Source organism: Saccostrea cucullata, unplaced genomic scaffold, assembly GCF_032062105.1.
Source record: "Saccostrea cucullata isolate Sc308-1 unplaced genomic scaffold, CSIRO_AGI_Scuc_v1 ctg270, whole genome shotgun sequence".
NCBI lineage: Eukaryota > Metazoa > Mollusca > Bivalvia > Ostreida > Ostreidae > Saccostrea > Saccostrea cuccullata.
This window is the reverse complement of record NW_026932876.1, coordinates 70,001-93,521: the sequence shown is the minus strand read 5'-3', so window position 1 is coordinate 93,521 and position 23,521 is coordinate 70,001. Positions and strand designations below refer to the sequence as shown.

The 23,521-nt window shown below is 36.5% G+C and overlaps 2 protein-coding genes across 2 annotated transcripts; both read right to left on the bottom strand.

Annotated features, from left to right (window-relative positions):
• Positions 1 to 2,150: 2,150 nt before the first annotated feature.
• On the bottom strand, positions 2,151 to 3,913 carry LOC134236374 (craniofacial development protein 2-like). The gene is made up of 5 exons (XM_062718537.1): positions 3,538 to 3,913; positions 3,238 to 3,434; positions 2,767 to 3,141; positions 2,497 to 2,677; positions 2,151 to 2,344 (listed from the first exon to the last, which is right to left on the bottom strand). The coding sequence occupies exons 1-5, from the start codon at positions 3,911 to 3,913 to the stop codon at positions 2,151 to 2,153; spliced, it is 1,323 nt and encodes a 440-aa protein (XP_062574521.1).
• A 9,394-nt stretch (positions 3,914 to 13,307) lies between these two features.
• Positions 13,308 to 23,103, bottom strand: LOC134236373 (uncharacterized). The gene is made up of 6 exons (XM_062718536.1): positions 22,986 to 23,103; positions 22,447 to 22,525; positions 20,650 to 21,687; positions 16,722 to 16,803; positions 15,830 to 15,924; positions 13,308 to 14,821 (listed from the first exon to the last, which is right to left on the bottom strand). The coding sequence occupies exons 2-6, from the start codon at positions 22,514 to 22,516 to the stop codon at positions 13,599 to 13,601; spliced, it is 2,508 nt and encodes an 835-aa protein (XP_062574520.1). The 5' UTR covers positions 22,517 to 22,525; positions 22,986 to 23,103; the 3' UTR covers positions 13,308 to 13,598.
• Between the last annotated feature and the right edge of the window lie 418 nt (positions 23,104 to 23,521).

Genomic DNA, 23,521 nt, shown 5'->3' with positions numbered 1-23,521 from the left:
TTTATCAAAACCTTAAATATTTAAAACGTCAATATCTCAGGTCCTACAGCAACTTTATCATAAAAAAGTTATCAAACCAGGATCTGTTATTTATCATACCGATTATTTGAAGGAATATTGATCAATCTTTACATTTTTTTCAAAGTGCGTTAATATGGTTGATATTAACGCACTTTGAAAAAAAATTATCTTTTTCAAAGTGCGTTAGCTTGGTCCCAAATTTTAACGCACTTTGAAAATTTTTTTCAAAGTGCGTAATTTTTCAAAGTGCGTTGTAACACTGCTCAGACTTTCAACTGTTCAGTCATTTGGAAAATGTAGGTCACATCCATTATCAAAGACAAGTCTGGTAGTGTGCTTCCTAAGATGTATTTCATGCAAGTTTGGTCAACATAAGGCTTATATATAGTTACTTGGAAATGAGACCTGCGCCAAAAACTTTAAACTGTTCACTCACCCACAGATTTTAGGTCAGATCCAGCATCCGAAGCAAGCCTGGTTGTATGCATCCTTGGATGTATCATCCATGCAAGTTTGCTTAACATAGGGCTTATGATTACTTGGAAATGAAATCTGCTCCAAATACATTAACCTGTTCACTCATCTGAAAAATGTAAGTCAGATCCAGCATTCGAAGCAAGTCCCTTTGTGTGCATCCTGAGGTGTACAGTATCATCCATGCAAATTTAGTCAACTTAGAGCTTATAGTTACTTGGAAATGAGACCTGCTCCAAACCTTTAACCTGTTCACTCATCCAGAGAATGTAGATCAGATCCAGAATCCGAAGGAAGTCTGGCGCCAACACCAACGCCGAGGTTTCTTTTCTTCACTCACTCACTCACTCGGTCGTCCTTAGACGACCAACGACATGTACACGCCAGCTCTTCCAATCGGCCATTAGGGAAGCTAGTTCTTTTGCATCTCTCGTCCTTGTGACACGCTTCAGTGTATCCAAAAATGTGGCCTTGGGTCTTCCTCTTCCACGGCGTCCGTGATTTTGTTCCCACAGTACCAATGATTGGGCGCTGATCTCTGGATGCCGGAAGCAATGCCCAGCTAGCTACATTCTCCTGGAGGCTATTTTGTCACTGACCTTTGGTAGGTTACCATATAGGATCTCGTTGGGAATGTGGCTTGTTCAGTGAATGTCTAGAACCTTACGAAGCATGCGTGTATAGGTTCCATCTAGTGACTTCTCCTGGGCTACTGTTAGAGTCCAGCTCTCGCAGCCATACAGCAAAATAGACTCAGTTGTGGCTATGAAGAAGTGCAACTTGAGATCCCTTCGCATTTTTGAGCGCCATATTCTGGACATCTTGAAAATCTTCGACCCATTCGATTTTGGTGCCATCTAAGGTTTTGAGTGGCGTAGGGTTGTCAGTATTGAAGGGGAGGGCTTTTGTCTTCTTGGCGTTGATACATAGTCCAACCTTCTTACACTCACGCTCTACTCTAGATAACAATTCCTGGGCTTGGACGATTTCATCTGATAGTAAGGAAATGTTGTCGGCAAAATCAAGATCAGTAAGAACTTGTTTTGGGTGCCTGCGGGATTTTCTAGGCAGTATGGTGAAACCCAGTTCCTCTTCATTTCCAGAGATGGCTTTTCTCAGGGCATAGTCCAGTACTATGATTAAAAAGAATGGCGCTAAGGTATCTCCCTGTAAAACTCCAGCGGATATTTCAAACATACCAGTTTCTCCATCAGGAGTTACGATCTTGGCCATGGTATTGGTGTACATCTTTTCGATTGCTCGAAGAAGATTTGGTAGAATTCCATATGCCTTGAGTATGCGAATCATCTTTCCTGTGTGTATGGAGTCAAAAGCTTTCCGAAAATCTATAAAGGTAAAGATTGCTTTCAAGTTATTGGCTTTGACATCTTCAATTATTCGACGGAGGGCAAGAATTTGTGCTACTGTTGTTCTTCCAGGGCGAAAACCATTCTGATTTATTCTGAGACGTAGGTCGATGACACTCCTGATACGATTTAGTATAAGCCGATTGTAAATCTTGGCTATGATGCATATCAAGCTGATGCCTCTGTTATCAGTCTTCGATAGGTCGCCAGACTTGGACACAGTTACAATGTTCATGAGTGACCATGTATCTGGTTTGTCATTGTTGACGAGTGCATCATTACAGAAATCTAAACAAACTCGATCAAGTCATACAGTTTGAAGACTTCCGGGGGAATTTCATCGGGACCTGCTGCTTTGCCTAGCTTCAGGGAGAACTTCACTTTTCTGTATTCAGCCAAAGTGAAGGGTTCATCATTAATGTCGATATCATAAAACACGTTTGGAATTTCCTCCTCAGGCTCGTCTACATCAGGTTGATTTCCTAAGAGATTCTAGAAGTGCGTAAACCATGTGCTGACTCTCTCTTCAGGGCTATTTCCAGATACCTGTCCTTCCTTTTCTTTCTTTCTTTCTACCAGTGATCTCATTTCCATGCCTCTCCATATCTTTGCTCTCCATGTGCAGTTTCAATACCTTGTATCTGTTCTGCTAGTTCTTCTTCTTGTGCCAGCTTGTATGCTTGATAGAGGTTATTCACTGCTTCAGACCAGCGATCTTTGCCCACGTCAGCTTTAGATGACTCATATTGCCTCTGGGCTTCTTGAGCCTTCTGGCGAGCTTCAGAGACTCTGGAGTCAGATGACCTGAGTGATTTCTTGAATTAAGCTCGTTTTGGGAGACATTCTTCCATTGCTTCTTGATTGGCTTTTACAAACTTTTCGTATCTTTCGCTGTTATACTCACATCAGCCATTATCTGAAATCTGTTCTTCACAGCGAATGTGTAATTTAGCTGAAGCTTAGGGTTGCTGGAGAACTGTTTCCAGTCGTACTTGACTTTTTGGGTTGTTTTTGAGGTTCTAAAACTGAGCTTGATCTTCGCAGACACTATCCTATGGTCAGACTTAACTGTGCTGAAGGAGTTGTACGCTTCTGCATTATGTACGCTATTTCTCCATTTTTGACGAACAAGAATGTAGTCAAGTTGTCTCAGTGTGTTGAATGCTCTACATTTGAATGTCCAAAGTTTTCCAGGACGCTTCTTGAACTGTGTGTTTGCTGCTAGTAGACCGAATTCAACGAGAATTTCAGCAAGATAGTTTCCACTTCTGTTTGTTTGCTAGTGAAATGGATGAGGTACATATTCAGGGCCCAGTCTAGCATTGAAATCTCCCATGACTGCAAGGAAGTTGTGGGCAGGGACATCCTGGAGTACGTTTCTTAGCCCTGTGTAGAATTCCTCGATGACAGATTCCTCTGCACAGTTTGTAGGTGCATAGATAACTATGATGGTTGTTAGAGGATTTCCATCAAATTCAGCTACTAGTATTCTTCCACTCTTAGATGGTACCACTTTCAGTAAAGATTTTCTAGCTTTCCTTTCTAAGAGGAGTCCAACTCCACCTTGTGGAGCTTGGGATTTGTTTTTTCCATCCAGATGAAGTAACTAAAGTGCTTGTGTCAAACTTGGTGTACTCAATTGGGTCAGAGTTAATGATGCGATGCTCTTGCACACCGAGAATTCCTATGTATTGCCATTGGCTGCAATGCTGTAATTCCCACCTCTTATCCTCATCAAGTAGTGTGTTGACGTTGTAGGTTGCAATGTTAGTTATTTCCTTACAACTTAAAAATGCCTTCATACGTCCACTGTTCTCAGATGCTACCCCCCGAGAGTTCCGGTTTATGGCGGCATCTTCATTCCGTCGCTCTTGAGAGCGACTAGCTTCAGTATCGATGGCAGGGTTCCTGCTCACTCCCGGAGCTGGAAGTATAGGATTTGACTTAAAGGACGTGTTCAAGGTTGGTTTACGAAGCGATAATAATTCACATGGGTCGCTACTCCTCAAATGAATACTTTGGGCCGAATTGAATTCTTTTATTGATATCATTATTATCCATAAAATCAGCAGCAAAATTACGATAGACTAGTGTATGTTTTATGTTCTATTGATTTTATGATATATCGTTTACATGTATATATAATTATTGTGATAATTACGGTTTAAGTTTTTAGCAAAAATTTTACCCCCTGTAAATTTTCTTCCCAAATCAATGAGGCGTTAATTGATTGATTGTGTGTTGTTTAACGTCTCTCTCGAGATTTTTTCACTCATATGATATGGAGACGCCATCACTTGCTAGTGAAGAGCTACAATTTTTTTCCTATACCCGACACTCAGGGCTATTGAGCAATGAGGGATCTTTTTCGTGCCAGCACCTACTGCTACACGGACCTCGGTTTATACGATCTCATCCGAAAGACCGGTCTCCACGTACCACAGTGGGATTCGAACGACGTATGGATCAACTTACGTCGCGACTCTAGAGCAGACGCTCTAACCACTGCGCCACACGGGCGACAGGGTTAATTGATGTTATTAATCTTCAGAATTATACAGTCAATCTGATTGGTTTAGAGCATGTCACGTTAAGTGTGATAATTTGTGATATAATATCTCCCTCACGCGCAAGATGACAACTGTTGTCACCTTCAGATGACAATGAAATAGCTTATAGACATTGTTGCAACTGTGTTGTCTTTGAATGAAATTACAGTTGGTTTAAGCGAGATAACTCTTATTAATAATGAACTGCTAAATATGCAGGATCGGTAAACAATAAATTCTATTGTTATACCCTTATAAATATCCTTCTATATATTTATTACTAATAAAAAGTCCAACAAAAGAAATGTTTATTACGTCGGTCTCACAATTTCACTATTGACCGGTCTTACATAAGAATTGTTAGACCGCAACGTCACTTGTCTGTTACGTCACAATTAATAATCATCGTTCAATATCGGCGACGCGAAAATAGCCGAAGTTAGGAGCTATTTTAAAAGAGTTGTTGCTAACAGCAAGGTAAGGTAGAAGGGAAGCGTATGTTTTGTGATAAATATTTTTTGTGATATAATAGATTTATAATTGATTTTGTTCTTTCTCAGCTTGACGTTTTATATTTACTGAAGAAGCCATAATTTTCCATATAAAATAATTGATAGTAAAGCGTGTATTGATAAAATTGATCAATCTTAAGTGAGCAGTGAAGGGTATAACAAAACAGTTATAACTTGGGATTCGGGCAACATATGATTTGTTGGACCTGAAGATGAAAATGTTGCCCTTGGCCTGCGGCCTCGGGCAACATTTTCACCTTCAGGTCCAACAAATCATATGTTGCCCTCATACCCAGTCAATAACTGTATAATGATGACGTGAAATTGTCTGTCGACATATTTTGAAAGTATGGAATCAGATAAGAGAAGGGGACAACAAGAGGTTTAATTACAATTTTCTACTCTATTTAATTGATAATTTAGATTCTTCAGGATAACAAAACTACTATAGACTGTTTCGAAGGGAGACATCACCAATGACAGAAAAAGTGAGCAAGCTCACATACCCCACGCTCCCCCAAAACTCAAAGTGCTGAAAATCCCGGAAAAATGAAAGAATCGGAATTTCCTGGTAATATGCACATCTACATATTGTGTCCTAAATATCTGCAAAGTTTGACGAAATTCTGTGCAGCGGTTTATGAGGAGTTGCGCTGACAAACTATTCATCTCTGTATTCAAGCTATCCCCAAAAATCTAAGTTGTAAAGTGCCGAAATTCCCAGAAAAATGAAGGAATTGGAATTTCCTGGTAAAATGCACATCTATACATTGTGTCCTAAATATCTCCAAAGTCTGACGAAATTCTGTGCAGCGGTTTATGAGGGGTCGCAATACAAAATGTTCATCTGTATATTCAAGGTATGGTCAAAAATCTAATTTGTTCAAAGTGCCAAAATTCCCAGAAAAATAAAGGAATCGGAATTTCCTGGTAATATGCACATCTACACTCTGTGTCCTAAATATCTCCAAAGTTTGACGAAAATCTGTGCAGCGGTTTATGAGGAATTGCGCTGACAAAATGTTCATCTCTATATTTAAGGTATGGCCAAAAATCTAAGTTGAAAAGTGTGGAAATTCTAAGAAAAAATAAAGGAATCGGAATTTCCTGGTAATATGCACATCCACATATTGTGTCCTAAATATCTTCAAAGTTTGACGAAATTCTGTGCAGCGGTTTATGAGGAGTTGCGCTGACAAACTGTTCATCTCTATATAAAAGGTATGTCCAAAAACCTAAGTTTTTAGTGCGGAAATTCCCGGGGAAAATAAAGGAATCGGAATTTCCTGGTAATATGCACATCTACATATTGTGTCCTAAATATCTGCAAAGTTTAACGAAATTCTGTGCAGCGGTTTATGAGGAGTTGCGCTGACAAACTGTATAAAAGGTATGACCAAAAACCTAAGTCTTTAGTGCGGAAATTCCCGGAAAAATAAAGGAATCGGAATTTCCTGGTAATATGCACATCTACTTTCCAAGTTTGCAGACTTCTCGGGAGGGGATATTTGTGACAGTGAAAGATAAAGTGGCACCATACCTAAAGTTTGATTATCAACAGCAAAAACAAGTAGAGCTTTTTAAAAAAGCTTACCGTCTTTAGCAACGATCTTAAACAATAAACTGATCTACACCTATCAGGCTGTTTAATTCTTTTGAATTTTGTAGTTTTACATTAGCTTTTTACTGGCATTAGCCCTACCACAGTTGTCGCTGGGTCATCTCCGTAAACTTTGACTGGCCGAGAGCTTTCGTCAAACCTCGGCTGATTCCATTCCCTTCTTCAAACAAGAAAGGGGAAAAGAATAATAACAAATTGTAAAGCCTGCAAGCAATAAAAATCAGATTTTATTTATAATGAAATTAAAAAGACCTTTTTATTTATTGCTATAAAAAATACCATGTTATTAAGAATTAATTACTGCTGATTTTGTTGTTCGTTTTGTCATTTTTTTAAGATTGAAAAATCTTGCAAAATTGTTAAGTCGTACGAAAATTAGATCATCAGAAAGTTATCTCCCTTGCCTTGAACAGCATTTCAACCAATGAAATAATTGAAAATTTTCTCATCATGCAATTTCTACCAATCACAAAAGAGAGGAAGTGCATAGTCCGAAGACTGTAAAAAAACTTCAACTATACAATACCGTCTTCCAAGGAAGACGGTAATAAGAGCTTATAAAAGCACAATTTAGAGTCTGAAATTAGAAACTGAAGAATAAGGAGTTAAACGTCAAACGAGGATGATTTGCCAAACTTGTAAGAGATAACCCATTTATGCACTATAAAGAGGTGTAGAAGACAAGGAGACGAAATCGTTCACGTGACACAAAGAGAGCAAGTGATAAAGCAGAAACGAAATTTAACTCAATAGAGTTTTGTTAAGAAATTCAGCATAAGGTATACACGTACACTATGCTAGGAAATTTGAGTGGATTGTTACTCTTGAATACTACTTCCTAGTAAAGGAAAGGTTTCTTTCTGTAAATCAAATGGAATTATACAGAGTTCAGTCGAGAGGAAAACGTAAGAAGTCCAAGGAAATATTTTCTAAACTTGGACATGCGACCAAAAGAGTCAATAACTTAGCCTATATCCTTCAGTTGGTAACGTCTTACAAGAGATTTTCGCAAAAGGGGTAATTTATTGACGATCTGCTTAACTTAGAAATCAAAGAAGTATCAAACAAAGTCGTCCAAAGACGAATGAAGTTATCAGACATCAAATCTGACCGGCTAAATCAAGAGACAAAGAATTACATTGTAAATTGACCAGTGTCAGTTTTATATTTATATAAAAAGATCAGATATGGAGCTGAGAATGGCCTCCCTGCTCCTTGAGAAGATAGAGGAATGTAGGATTAAGGTTACTCAACTAAAGAAAAAAAAAGACATTTTGCACATAAGCAGAAAAAGAATTAGAGTTTGACATCTAAACCCCTCAAATTTCTACATCTCAACGGATCTTATTGGTGTGGAAAACAGGGTCACGTAAGTCTTTATTGTAAGAATCAAAAAACTAGTCAAAACATTAATTAAAAGAAAAGATTGATTGATTGATTGTATATTGTTTAACGTCCCTCTCGAGAATTTTTCACTCATATGGAGACGCCACCACTTGCCGGTGGAGAGCATCAAATTTTGTCCTATACTCAGAAAGGGGTTTTCTTCGTGCCAGCACCTACTGCGACACGGAGCCTCGGTTTGTACGGTCTCATTCTCCACGTCCCACAGTGGGATTCTAAGGATTGACTCCTTACTTCGCGACTCTAGAGCAGACGCTCTAACCACTGCGCCACGCGGGCGACTTAAAAGAAAAGAGGGACGAACCAATACAGTCAAGATGCAAAACTTAAGGACTTAGGAAAGGGTCATGGCGAATAAAGGAATTCTCTTCTTTGAAGACTTTACGTCGCGGGTTCGAATCCCACTGTGGGACGTAAAGACCTGTCCTTCGGATGAGACCGTATAAACATAGAACCGAGATCCCGTGTCGCAGTAGGTGCTGGTACGAAAAAGATCCCTCCCTGCTCAATGGCCTCGAGTACCGAGTATAGGACAAATTTTGCAGCTCTCCACCGGCAAGTGGTGGCGTCTCCATATGAGTGAAAAATTCTCGAAAGGGACGTTAAACAATAAACGATGAATCAATCAATCTTTGAGAAAAGCCTGTCTGACAAAGATTTGAATTAGACGTGAAAAGAACGTAATAAAATGTTCAGCACGACAAAAGTAAACCATCGTCCAATTAACCTACTGGTGGATACTGGAGCAACAATAAGTATTATTGCGTCCTCAATTAATAAAGAGTTAAAAATCGTCTCTTAATTGAACAGAACACCCGAATGACGCCCTGTGTAGGAGTTCTCATTTTATCAGATGATGTAAACCATATCTATCTTGAAACTATAGCTAGAAAAACTACTCAAATAGACAAAGTAATGAGTATTCAACCCTTAGTCTCCGGGGATAGAGCTAGCAAAGAAGACAGGTGTTCCAAATGAGGGTTTGTGTCGACTTTTGACAGCTTGAGCAATGCTTTGACAATAAAGGATGCATATACACTGCAGCGCATTGACGAGTCGTTAGACTACTTAGCTGGTTCTATTTAGCTCGGTATCTGCGTACTGGCAAGTCGAGGAGCCATAAGACAATCCAAAGACAAGCTTTTTAACAGAGAGATCTTTATGAATTCCAAACCACGCTATTTTGGTCTCAAATACGTATACGCCCCAATAATGTTTGAGAGACAAATGGAAACAGTGATTGCTGATCTACAGTTATACAGATTTGCTTGATTTACCTAGATGACGTAATTGTCCTTGGTAAATCATTGGAGAGCATGTCAGTATATGAGTCAAATATGTTCATTATTTGCGAGAGAAGTGGAATACCTAGAACATGAAATCTCAAGCAAAGGTGTATTCAGACTATTTACAGATTATTCACAGATCCACTGAAGGTTAAAGGAATTATATGGATTTGTCTTTGCATATAATAGGAACTAAAGTTTGGTCACTCCTACGACTTTGTGGTAAATTCAAAAGATTCACTTTAGAGAAGTCACTTACTCACCCGACTTAAAAAAAACATGGTTTTCTTAAGAATGAAGATTGCCAGGTAGAGTTGGAGAAACTGAAATGGAATATAAGGAGATAACGAACAGTACTCAAGCTCAAAAGTCCATTAGATAATACAAACTAGTAGCAGAGCAAACACGGACCTTTAAAACATCAGAGGTGAGATCAGGTGCCATCCCCTGCCACCCGGTCACACCCTCCATGTTCTCCTTGTCATGATCGGGAAATAATGGAAAAATCTGTCGACAATTCATAGTGTAAAATATTGGCCAAACAATTAGCATGAAAAACGACAGTCAGCATTTGACTCAATGATAAATTGTACATGTATTTGCTGACAGGTCATTGTATCGATCATAGAACTTACGAAATGATGACTTTAAAGGAAACTGCTGTTATTCTTGCTTGATCAACTTGTTTTTCAATAATTTACCTCCTTTTTAGAAATTGCACATACGTAGAAAATGCTCTTGCGTATGGAATCAACTGACAGATATGAACCCCGTTTGCAAGTGATGAAGATATATTGCTGCATATGTAAGGGAAGTTGAAAAATTAAGTCAACACGTTTATCATAAAGCTTGGTTGTTAGATTACCATTAACGTTTTTTTCAAATAAAATATCGAAATATGTTTAATTGATTGTATGTTGTTTGACTCCTTACTTCGCGACTCCAGAGCAGACGCTCTATCCACCGCGCCACGCAGGCAACTATCAAAATTTTAAACAGATGTGTCAGACAGTGGAATCTTTTATCTCAAATTCAAAGAGTCTTTGATGAAATCACCAATCTTGATATATACATACATGTATTTCTCAAAGCTATCCATACCTGATTCAGACATGAGTATCGAGGCTATCTCAGAAGATAGTAGGTACTTTAATATTGCTTATGCGAGTAGAACATTGTCCAAACCAGAGAGAAAAAAAGTTGTCATTCACGAAGTTACTTGCAAGTTTTTTTTTACATTGGAAGAATTTAAGACATTTTTTGCTTAAAAGAAAGTTTACAATTAAGACCAACTACTATAGTATAGCTTACCGAAAAGGCTGATGCGGTTTAAAGGTCCAGAAGGCCAGCTTCCTCGATGGATCGAAGTCATCAGATGTGATGAATCGCATAGCATATCGGTCATCCTTGGAGATACCGCGAAATGCAGGAAGATATGGTAGCTATGATGACAGCAACAAAAGCAGTAGACAAAGAAAAGTACTTCTCAGGTTTTGAGCCTCGAAAACTTCAAGGTGGAGATTCAAGTATCATTACAGTTAAACAATGGTTGTCTAAAGGTTTGTACAGTTAGCACAAAAACAAAGTTGATGAGAGTGATAACTCACGCAGTTCGTCAGATTAGCCTTAAAGTAAAGAGTTTGAGTTGAACTATAAAAAATCCAAACTACTATTTTGATGAGTTTGAACCGAAAAATTATCAAGTTTCGTTATCATAATCTTATATAATAATCAGCCTTCTTACTACTCCGACTTACAGCGAGACAAAACGTTATGTTTAGCTTGATGTGAGCAATTTAGCAAGAGAAAAGGACTAGACTAAAACAAAATTAAATGTGCTCCAATGCAATTAGATGAAACAGACTGACAGTGACCAATGGAGAGAACTGTGACTGGCATATATAAGGTGAGTTGCCAGGGATTACAGAAGGTTATAGAAATATACTCGTTGTATCAGATAACTACACAAGATGGGCCTACAGTTACATGTATTTTAATAAATATTGAAGTTTGCACTGTTACAAAAATCATTGTCGAAGTACAGTACTCAATCCATTCTGAACAGGGTAGGCAATTCGGGAGTGTGATGTTAGAAAAACTTACACAACACCATACAAAGCATCATCTTCAGTCCACGGACATGGTTTAGCGGTTCAACAAAACATTATTGGACATGCTAAACGCAATGTGAATGAGCGACATACATACTGGAAAAAGCAGCTTCCCTACTTGCATAATGATGACGCATCGCTCATCTGAACACGAGACAACAAAATATTCCCCGAGTTTACCGATGCTGGGAATGTAGGCAGCAACTCCTCTTGACATGTACCTTTTTTCGAAAGCCATCTATTCTCATATTGATAAAATACCACAATTAAGATTGAAAGCTTAAAGACCATTTAAAAGAAGTGCATAAAGATTTTTTGTTAACATACAAGATCTGACATATGCTAAGACAGACACGCTGTCCTAAAAGGAAAGTCGGCTGAGAAGATTACAAAAACAGGTGACCTTTCTAACTTCACTTAACGTATAAGTCTTTTGCCAAAACCAACCAGTTATTGGTAAGGTCCATTTCAAGTACTAGAAAAATACTCTGATATAAATATCAAATTGGATTGTGGACACAGAACCTCATGTTATCCATGTTGAGACCTATATGATCTCAATTGATCTCAGGGGAAAGAACGAATTTAAGTGAAGATTACTCGGATAGGAATGCACAAAATAAGTCAGAATGTCAAAATGATTCAAATAACTCTGGTAAATATCAAATTGGAATTCGTGTCCCCCGCTTAGGGAAAAAGTCGGAATTTGTAGAATTATTAAATGTATACATGTATACTGAAGCAAACAAAATACATGTATGTCAATATGCATATAAAGATTTGATTGCTTATTCTTTATTATGTGTATAGAAGATTCTTTTTACATGGAATATTTATCACACTGTAATGATGATTTTATGAGTTTGTACAAGCCAGACCTCATAATTTTTTTTTATTTCACATGCTGAATACTATCATTTAGCAAATAAAAAAAGAAAATGGATCAATCTCACATATGAGGCGAGAGACATACCACTACACACGGAACTGCTTTACCCTGGAGAAAATTATATGCAAAGATTAAGTCACATACATGCATTCATATATTTACAATCGATATTGTCAAAATTTTACACAATGCATGGTGTCTAATTTAACCTTTATTAAACAGTTCTAATGTAATAAGAATATAAAGTCCACCGAGAACCTGTTTTATAACTCTCAAAAAATAGCGACATGTAATACAATAAATACTAATAAAACAAACGGGGCGGGACACTTTGAGAGGGGTGAGAGAGGTGGGAGTTTTGGTATAAAATTACATTGCAAAAGCTCAAAATCCTCTTGAAATATCCATAATATAAATTTACATCCTTGAACTTTGACCTCAAAATAAATAGGCCAAAATGTACATTGCAGTAATTACGCAACACAGTCAACTTTGCGATTATGTCACTCAAAATCAATGGTATTAAAGCATATGTAAAATTTCATTGCGAAAGCTCAAAGGGTTCCGACTTGGAAACGAAAGCGTCTCTTTATCACTTTTCAAGAAACAAACACAGTAACAGATTTTATCATGGTTATCAACCGACTTTCTCTTTGAAAACATTATGGTTACTAGTATCCAGAGAAAACCTTAGAAATGTCGGATGTAAACCTTTTCCATATCAAGTTGGGAAGTTCTGCTTAATCACGTTCTTCAGTGCGTTCATAAACAGTAAAAAATAAGTTCAAGTGTGGAAAGTGTCGTGTGTTTCACTAAGAAACTCTTTGAACAGACACAATATACTAGGCATCCAGATAAATAAAACAGAAAAATGACAACTTAAGGTTCCAGCAGCTATCGACAGTCTTTTTGATGAATGAGTGACTTTCGAGTGATACAAGTCCTAATAACAACAGGGGACATACATGTAAGCACCGTTGTATCTGATAAGACGACGTAGAATCTGGTGAGTGTTCATCTCCTACAGACCTTCTGCCTCTTTGTTTCCGCTGCTTTCCACAAACAAAAATATATATATATTAAAATTTATTATGCTTAAATATCAAGCAGCTACAATTACATGTAATATCAATATAATGAACATGTATAACATTGGCATAGTAAAAGTGTGGCACGTAAAATTATTAAAGGCAGTTATAACAGCATAAAGTAAATCTCCATAACCAATATGCTATATGTATTACAATCAATTCAATATTTAGAAAATATTCATGATTTATAGAGAAAATGTTAATCAGCGATAATATTATAAATGCATACTGGATGTAAACATTAACTTCCACGTAATGGAAATTTCCTGAGGTTTATGTTCTGTAGGAGTACCTGTTGTAGGGAGAGGAATAACGTGATGTGTAGGCTGACGATGATGACGATGCTCCTGACGAGTACCTGCTCTCATTGAGCGTGGAGTACCTGGAACTCCCGTAACGATCCTCGGACAGGGCGGATCTATTAGTACCACCTGGAGTGGACCGTGTGTATACCGACTCTGTATAGGACGAGACGTCACCGTAGTTCTGGAGCTTGTTGGAGATTATATTCTCGTCTCTGCTACTGAAGGAAAACTTGGCCACCACTCCTTCGTCGACCTCCTTGACTTTGATGACGGGTTCGGACCTGTACCCAGAATATGTTCGATATGATTTGTATAGGTTTTCCAGTTTCCCTTCTTCTTTTGTTTGTTGTATGTCATTAATATTTTGATCCAACTCTTCAGTTCGTTTCTCCATTTCAGAAAGTTTCTCTTTCAATTTATTTTTCTCGTTTCCTACCTCTCTTTTTGCCATTTGGAGAACCTCTTGTTCTCTTTCCTCCAAAATCTTTCTAAGTTTTGCAAAGGATTCTTTGATTTCATCAGACACCCTGTTCTCTTCCTTGTCGAGATTTTCTATCGTATCCTCCACAGCCTTCTGTTTCTTCTTGATTGCTTCTTTTTCTGAATCCATTTCTTTTATTGCTTTATCAAGAACTGGAATATATTTCTTTATCGCACTTTCAAAATCTACTACAGTGTGTCCAAGAGCCTCCTGGTGATCTACAATAGTACAGTCTCGACAAATGTACGTACTACAAAGTTCACAAAAGAAATTGATAGGTTGAAATCTGTGTTGTGGGCAGAAATCAGTTGTGTATCTTTCAGTATGGCTGATAAAATCGATAAGCTGAATGACCCTATGGTCAGTTGGTAGTTCCCTTATCCCGTCCTGGGTGATGATGAAATTAGTACGACACGTGGGACAAATGATAGTTACGGCAGTTGGAAGTTCACTGTATGCAGGAGTGAGGCTCTTCCGGTACTCAGCCTCTTTTTGAAAAATAAGAAGAATGCATTGAAGACAAAGGGAATGATGGCAGTGTAAGAGTTTTGGAGGACGTTCTATATCGTCATACAGCTCTCGACAGATAAGACATTTAAGGAATGTCTCTATGAAACTGTCTTCATCAACGATAATGTTCCGTTGGTCCTTCAACAGTTTCCTCTTCTGTTCAAAGTCAAACTCTGTCCGTAAAGACTGCAACGTGGCTTCTGTAAATGAACAAAATGTAGAAAATTTGAACCCGACATAGTCATTCCATTCAGGTTAGTACATAATACTAATTTAGAGACAGAGAGAACAGTAAATATCTAAAATTAGGATGTTATACTAGTATTGTATATGTTGATTGTTTTTCAGGGATTTAGAACTAAAATAAAATGAAAGTGAGAAAAAGATGGGTAATGACGTGAAAAGCAGGATCGAGGGATGAATAAGGTGGAATGTGGAACGTGAATGCTGAATCGAGAGGTGAATAAGCGAGAGTGTGGAACGTTAATAACTGAAGATGTACGGGGTGGGGAATACAAAAATGAGGGTATGTAGATGGATTTAGTTTGATATCTGAAAAGGGCTAACATGAAATGTAAAATTTATCGCAATGTGTCTATCTACGACATATTTAGGCCTTCAGTAATTTTTTTACAATAGCGTTAGACATTAAAATTGTTAAAATCAAAAGAAACGCTTAGTTTTGTAACTTATAGTTTTACCATTGTAAACCCTTTGATGTACCTCCACCCAGTAAATCTAAAATTTACAACATAATACATGCACTACATTTATTGAAACTAAACAATATTTAAGTAAACACAGACATTCACACATTAAATGAAGACATGTGATCATTTGACTCTTTTCTAGGGGAGACTAGCTACTAAGCGCTAACAATGGTACGCCAGTGTATAGCATGCTGTAGCATATATAAAATATGATAAAAGAGTAGGAAATAAATGTATATACAGAAAAGGGTTTTCCGAGGATGAGGGGATAATCAGGTATGGATTTGGTCTTTAAGAGATCAATTTAGTTTGACTAAATGTTAGATTGGCATTATTTCGAATGATGCAACTTAACATTTAATTTTATTTAATTCAATTATTTTCTTTAATATTTTCATTTGAATATATATTATTATATTTTATTCCATCACACTAATTTGAAAATGATTACATATTTGTTCATCTTCTCTATCAATAAAATCAAAATCTACTTTATACCTTCAGATGCCGTTCTTTTTCGTATTGGCGAGACAACCTTGGAGGATTCTGCTATAGCAGACGCCATGATTGTGATGATGTCACTTCCGTTTATTCTGTAAAATCGAGAGGGAGCATTTTATCACGCTTTTTAATTGCCTTTCATCTTTCTAGTCATTTTCATATATACTAAAAATATCTGTAATTCTATCTCGTTAAAAATATTCCCTTTTTTCTAAACGAACTCTTACGATAGTTCATATATTTTTCTTTGAGTGGTGCAATGGCCTAAAATAAATAAGCTTTATTTTGTTTTGTTTTTTTATATATGTACTTTCATCTGAATTGGTACTTCCATGTAATTGATTAAATTGATTAAAACAAACATTAAGCCATGCAATTTTAACAAATATTTTTGTTGAGACACAATTTATATGTTTTCACAATAACGTAGGTTAGAAAAGCAATAAAGAAGAAGCCAATACAACAGAGAAAGAAACAACCAGTCCTGAAGGCGAGTATGACTGATACAACAGAAGCTAAGCCGAATACATTTATACAAGTATATATATATAAACTGGAAACGCAAAACAATACCATAGGTTATATATATCATAGAATAATGTAAAATCGACAAAACTGTTTAATACAGTAAACTATATTATTAGGTATATTCCATCAAAATGAATATAAAAATTCAAAGTATAGGCCTACATAAAAAATACAGATTTTAAAACACTTCAGACTCATACCTGGGTATTTAAATGTTTATATTTACTGTAAGTTATCACATTAGTCTGATTATATTCTGCCTGATTGCATATTTATATTGAAAGTAGTCATATCTAAGTGTATTCCCTGGTGTATAATTGCTTGTTAGAATATTCCGGGTATTAGACATACCCTTTTCTACAAACACACTCTATTAGCCCGAGGACCAAAAGACTCTTTAATGATAATGGTCAAGGACTGATACAGGGTATACTGATCGAAGCCTAAGAGTATAATATGGAAAAAGGTATATGTTTTATGCATGTTTATTACATACTTTGTAACAAAAGAAACCACACTTTTGCGTAAACACAAATAAACACTGACTATGGCTTGTTATATCAAAGAACATTTTAACATTAAGATAATGTGAAGAAGAAACTGCATTCACGTAACGTAAACAGCTTCTCTTTTTTACGGATTAACCTGCAAGGGGTTGGATATAAATCTTTATCCCATGTTTACCCCTTTATCCCGTGGATATAGCTCATGTGATATCGTTTTTGTATCCCACAGTTGTGACATCACTATGGGTTTTGCATTAGCATAATGAAGTAAAATAAACTGAAGTCCTATATATATACAAAAAACTGTGTAAAACATTTTTGATATATTGTAATGTGTAAAGAGGAATATTATATCAAATGTTATCCAGAAGCTTCTATATGTGAAGTCATAGGTAAGCATATAATGGCAATGTCCATGTTTTGCAATGGGAAACCTAAAATATGTGTCAAATAAAAAAGTAAAATAGGAGGTGCACAATGGCAATATGTAATAAAGATTCTGTGAAAGTTTCATTAAATTTCACTACTCGTTGTGTGTTTACTATATACCCTCCCACTTTTCAAGGGTATAAAAAGAATCTCCCCTCGCCAAGGCTCGAGGATAAAAATCACACAACTCGTTGGATAAAAATCATATCCTACTACAAATCATGGGAGATCCTATATGTATCAGTCCTACAGGATCCAAATCAAACCTACAGGATCCATATCAGTCCTACAGGATCCGTATCATATCTGCAGATTCTGCTTTAGCCTCACAGGATCCATGTCAGCCCTAAAGGATCCATATCAAACAGGATCTGTATCAGTCCTACAGAATCAATATCAAACCTAAAGGATCTGTATCAACCCTAGTAAACCTACAGGATCTGTATCAACCCTGGAGGCTGATGCAACTATTGTGACAACTACACACAATTTTTTTTTTTATATTTAAGTGTTTGTTATGTGTATCTAATTTTTAATTTTGAATTGTTGAAATCTCTTTCACATTTTTCTTGCACAAGCACAGCCAATAATATGCTCAAAACATAAAGTGGCTAGCCCCAGGACAGCCAGTCTTTTATGTACAAAGGACAAAGGATTAATTGTGTGCACCACGATTAAAAGAGTAAATACTAGTATTCAACACAACTTTAAACCCACATGTAACAATCTGGGTACAAAGTTCTGTGCCCCAAAACACTTCGTATATATTTTTATATATAATTTAAAAATATTCTTTTGATAATTTAGATGGATTTAAGTTGATCAAGCAGGGTTTTATCGATTTTCTTCGTATCTTGTAAGTGATGATATAGGGCTTCTAGAACAAAAGGAGAATGTTTTTGGGAACGTGCACTTTGTACCCAGAAAACCAAAGACATCCAAGGCCCTTGAATTGACAACAGACATTGTATTGTGTTTTCTGTACCTTGCATGTGTATATGTTATGGTCATAAATCATTCATGCAAAAGTAATATCGATTTACTGAATGTGTGTGCAGGATGTGCAGAATGCAAACAATTCAAGGATGTGTGTGCGGGACTGTGTCCCAGTTTCTCGATATTCGTATTTATCGTGCTAACTGGGCACCTTGGGATCTAACTTCATAATTTATGCAAGCAAGCAAGCATATTAAAACATGACCTTTTTTCACTTTTCCCCAGGTAAAGTTAACCTTTCTCTCAGTAAAAACAGGTGTCTCCATACTGTATGATGGAGATTTAAATCGAACGTGAACACTGTATAATCTGTATATCTGAAAAGTCATTGCTTAGAAACTAATTTTGTCATCTTCTCCGTCTGCAAATGACAAATCGCTGAGTGAAATATTAGAATGCAACACAGTAATGAGTACGGTCTCTCGTCTTCATTATTCTACTCGGTGGAGCGGACGTGTTGTGACCCCCGGGGAAAATTTGTCCGTGTCGTCAATTTAGTGAAGACTGTGTAATTAATAATGTTGATGCTCTACCACTGTAAACTGATTCAACATCACGAATCTTACCTTTGTAAACTTGTCCCGTGTTTATCTCAGGGCGGATTCCCTATGCGATGATTTCACTCCATTTTCTTTGTCGTCTGGTACGATTTGATTGACTGCGCGCGCGTGGAATTCGTACCCATCCGGTTTTTATCGATAACATAAATTATACGCATGCGTTTAAAGTTCTTTCTAGTTGCGTAGGGCCACATTCTTGTATTTAAATATGTATACTTAATTTTAAATCTCTGGGGAGTGTTTATTGTCTATTCCATACAAAGCCGATACGTAATCTTTACGCCTCGGTGCCTCTGCGAGTGTGGGGGCACCGTAAGGTACATGTATATTTATGTCATTCAAAGGCGACAAATTTCAACCAGTTAATAACTTCAACAGTTCAATGCAGGTATTCTGTGCAACTTTGGTGTCACTGCATCTCTGTATTTTGAAGAAGGCTATAGTGCTCAGTTGTTTAGTAGCTTACCAAACTTAAACATCAATTACATTATTTTTTATAGTATTCTTTTATGATTAAAAACATTCATATCAACATTTTGTCATGCTTGGCCATAGTGGTTGTCTTACTATAAATGAATCTTGCCAATGTCCTCATGATCTAAGTGCAGCACATTATCAGCACACCATTACAAACAAATTCATTTTTTGTCGATGATAGCACTGGATTTCTTCTTTTTACTGTATTTTCTTGATCATTATTTTCCCCAATTTTAGATAATCTAAAATTCATTTCGATAAGTCATGATTAATATGTCCTTTATTCCAAACTTCAGATATACCGAGGTATGTAAGGAAAAGGACGGTTTATTGTTCAAATTGTTTAATTGGGTTACAGAAAAGCATCATAGTGGCAAGCATATCCCTGGAATTACAAAGCTAATTTGATACACATCTTAAGGTCAGATGACACGTATTATAATTCCCCCCAAGAATTTGTGATTGAAGTATTGTTGCTTTAACAAGATTCCTCACAAAAAATAAAGATACCTTGCTCTTTAATCAGGCATTTGTTCAAGATACCGGAGGAGGACATTTACTAAATAACCCTGATAGATATTGTACTTGAATTGCAGAGATTACAGTTTTTTATGTTTATATTTTTACGACATTTTAAAAAAAAAGTTATAAGACAATAATAATGAGAAAGATATTTGGTATGTTGCGATGAGATAGAAAGTTAGATATTCAAGGAACGTGTCGTCAGGCCTTAAGTAAAAAGACAAATGTGTCATAGGATGATTGAATCAAAATTTCTACAATCCAGCTGTGAATATTTCTCTCTGAAGTCTAGATTATAAAATATATTGTTCACAAAACTGATGTTATAATATGTGATAATATCTATCAAGCTTCGTTCACTTTTCTTGTAAAATAAGTGAATTTAAAAGTAATCACAGGAAAAATGAATCCAAAAAGCAAAAAATATAAAACAGTGAATGTATATTATATACATGTATAACTCATTACATATGCCATATGAAAGACTTTACCAAAAGGTAGATATAAAAACAATAAACTGGACAAAAGGCAACCTTAATATAAGATTTTGTATCTCAATACCTGAGGTAATAGTTATTCTATATTTATTATACAAGTAATTCATTACTATATACCAATAAATTAAGCTAAAATGACTATATTGAATTGTTCTAAAATGTTTATGGAAAATAATACCAAGATAAAAAGAATGATCATGAGTGAAGCGGAAAAAAAGCACCACCTTCTTTTGCCAAAAAAAAAAAAAATAAATAAATAAAATAGACAAGAGCTTTTGCTTATTGCAAGTATTGTGGAGATTATGCATTTTTAAAAGTGACGTCACCAAAGTTAGATATGTAATGCCTTATGTTGTTTTCCTGTCGGCTGTTAAACTGAAAACTCACGGCAAAGTCTCGAATTGACCGAGAAGGACCTTGCACTGTGACTTTCTCCATCAGAGCTTCACGTGCTGACTGATGGTTTGAAAACATCGCGGAAATGTTTTTGTTATCTTTGGCATTCTGCAACTTCAGCCTCTCAGATTTGAAAGTTTCCTCACGATTTAAAGCAAGTTCTAACTGATCAGAAATCTCCTGTCGCTTTTTATCGATCTCGTGCTCTGCTGCCGAGTAAAGTTCTCTTTCACGTTCATCAATTGCGTCACGAATTCGATCAAACGTCTGCCTGATCTGTACTCCTAGCTCCTTTTGAATCTGCTCCAAGTTGTCCGAGGCCTTCTCCAAAGCCATTCGTTTGTCATGCAAGACTTTCTCTTCGCTTTCCATCTCTGTCAATGTTTCATCTAGAACAGGTACGTACTTATAAAGGGCTTCTTCAACATTCATGACAACGTGTCCATTTTTCTCTTTATGGTCAATCACTGTACAGTCTCGACACACAGGGGCAATACAGGGCTCGCAGAAGAAATTCAGAGGTTGCATTTGGTGTTTCTTGCAGAAAGCTACATCAGTCTTCCCCGTACATCTGACAAACGCTATTAATTCCCTCACTGTATGGTCGTTTGGTAACCGTAAAATTTCGGCTTCTGACGCAATCAGCCCCTCGCGACAAGTTGGGCAAGAAATTTTAACCGCCACGGGCATACTACGAAACGCTGACGTGAGATTACGCCGAAACTCGCCCTCCACACGGAACATCTGCTTCAGACAGTCCAGGCAAAATGTATGGTGACAAGGTAGCATTTTGGGTATCTTTTCATCCTCGTCAAACGTTTCCCTACATATCAAGCATTTCAAGAAGGTGTCTTCGAAGCGTTCCTCGTCAAAGACAAGATTCTTCTTGTTATTTTTCTCTGGATCTGGAATGATCGCCCCCGTCTCCATTGGTTGGTTGAACCCTACAGTTAAAGAAAATTATTTAATGTGGTGTCTACATCTAATGCAGTTTACCGAGTTAAGAGCTTCTAAAGGAACACAATTCATATACATGTATGTTACATACTAGTATTAGACGATAAAAATCTAATATACACCATCACTACCCATAAACCACACATAATTCTCCCAGTCCCTTGGGAGAAAAAACAAAATTTATTATGATTCTCTAATCTGTTATGATTGAAAGTGTTTGATGGACTCATAAAACCATTATCAGGCTTAGTACACAGAAGAAGGTAGGTTTGAATCATTATTTTAAGACATTTCATATCTTTTTTCATCATTAAGGCTCTCTGATCTCCACAGGCGACACGTGACCTAAGCGTTGCCAGCAATGATAACATTTCCAGATTCTTAACCTTGTCGCCCGGGGTCTGGGTGTCACCTTTATTACTGTGTTAAACAGGTAAACATAGGTAAATCCAAGCAAAGAAATCGCATACATGTTCTTTCCTATACATACATGCAGGGTATATATGCAACGTTTTAATTATTTGATTTCAGAACTTAAATAGAATTTCATATGGTGTTATGCTCGCAATTTGTTGATATGCAACACATTTTGCGACATTAATCATGCTGATATAATTTTTAGTCCATCTCTGATTAAGAACGTCCAAGGAAAACTTCAATAGTAAAGCTAAAAGTATTCATAAATTAACTTGCTTATTTCAAGGCTAAAATTTTAATTCAAATTAAGAGGCAAAATTTGAAATTACCAGAATCATCTTCCAATTCTTTCAACTTTTCTTCCAATTTTCTCTCTTCATCTTCTTTCTCCGTCATCATTGTAATTGTCTAATCCTAAAAATAAAACATAGTACAGATCTTGCTGATATAAAAATATCAATAATTGAAATTGGTCTTTTTTTTTAAAGTAGTAGTAAAAGGGGTCAGTGATGTGCTTACAAATTTAATCACTACTCTGAAATATCGCTTTCATAATAGTATAGTTAATTCGAAATAATGACTTCGTCTCTCCAGACGAAATCCTAACGCCTTTACGAGATATTACCCCAGATTATTGATCTGCATATGTCAGCAGTTTAAAACCCATAGCATGACAGGATAAGCGATTCCACGAGTCCTACTGGACATGCTGAGTGAGATATACAATATTATACAATGAATTGGGGATTGGAATAGTGAAAGTAGAAATCACAAAGGATCTACATCCATTGTTAACCAGCAATTTAGGATATGCGTTAATTTTCGATTTGTTTAAATCAAAATGAGAATATATGATTTAAATAACAACCTTACCTGCGTATCTTATCGGCGTGGTATGCACAGTTTAATAAAAGCCTTTTCTTAATGAACAAGCCCCCTAACCATTACCAACGTCTTACTCATTCATTTTTCAGACAGAAATGTTATGTTATACGCGATTTGATTGGCTGGTCTCGGTACAAAAATAGGTCAATGGAATGTTATGGGGCTATTTAAAGGTCTCTCTCTCTCTCTCTCTCTCTCTCTCATTATTTCTTCAAAAATTCAGCATTACACTTACTGACCATACTGTTCGATTGACGTTGTTAAAATATTTTTACAACAGATCAATCGGGAAACGTAAATGCCAAGGTCCTCTTAATTGCATGCAAGTAGCCGAATGGGACCTAAAACATGTAAAACAAGGAAGGATTCTTTGATTTACACTTTTTTGTTATTGTTTGTTTTTATTTTTATCTATTTATTTTTACATTTTTCATCTGCGAATGTAGTGTTTTTAAAATCAGTTTTGTGTGTGTTTTTTAACTGACGACCCCAAATTTTTTGTCTTTTATACATGTTAAT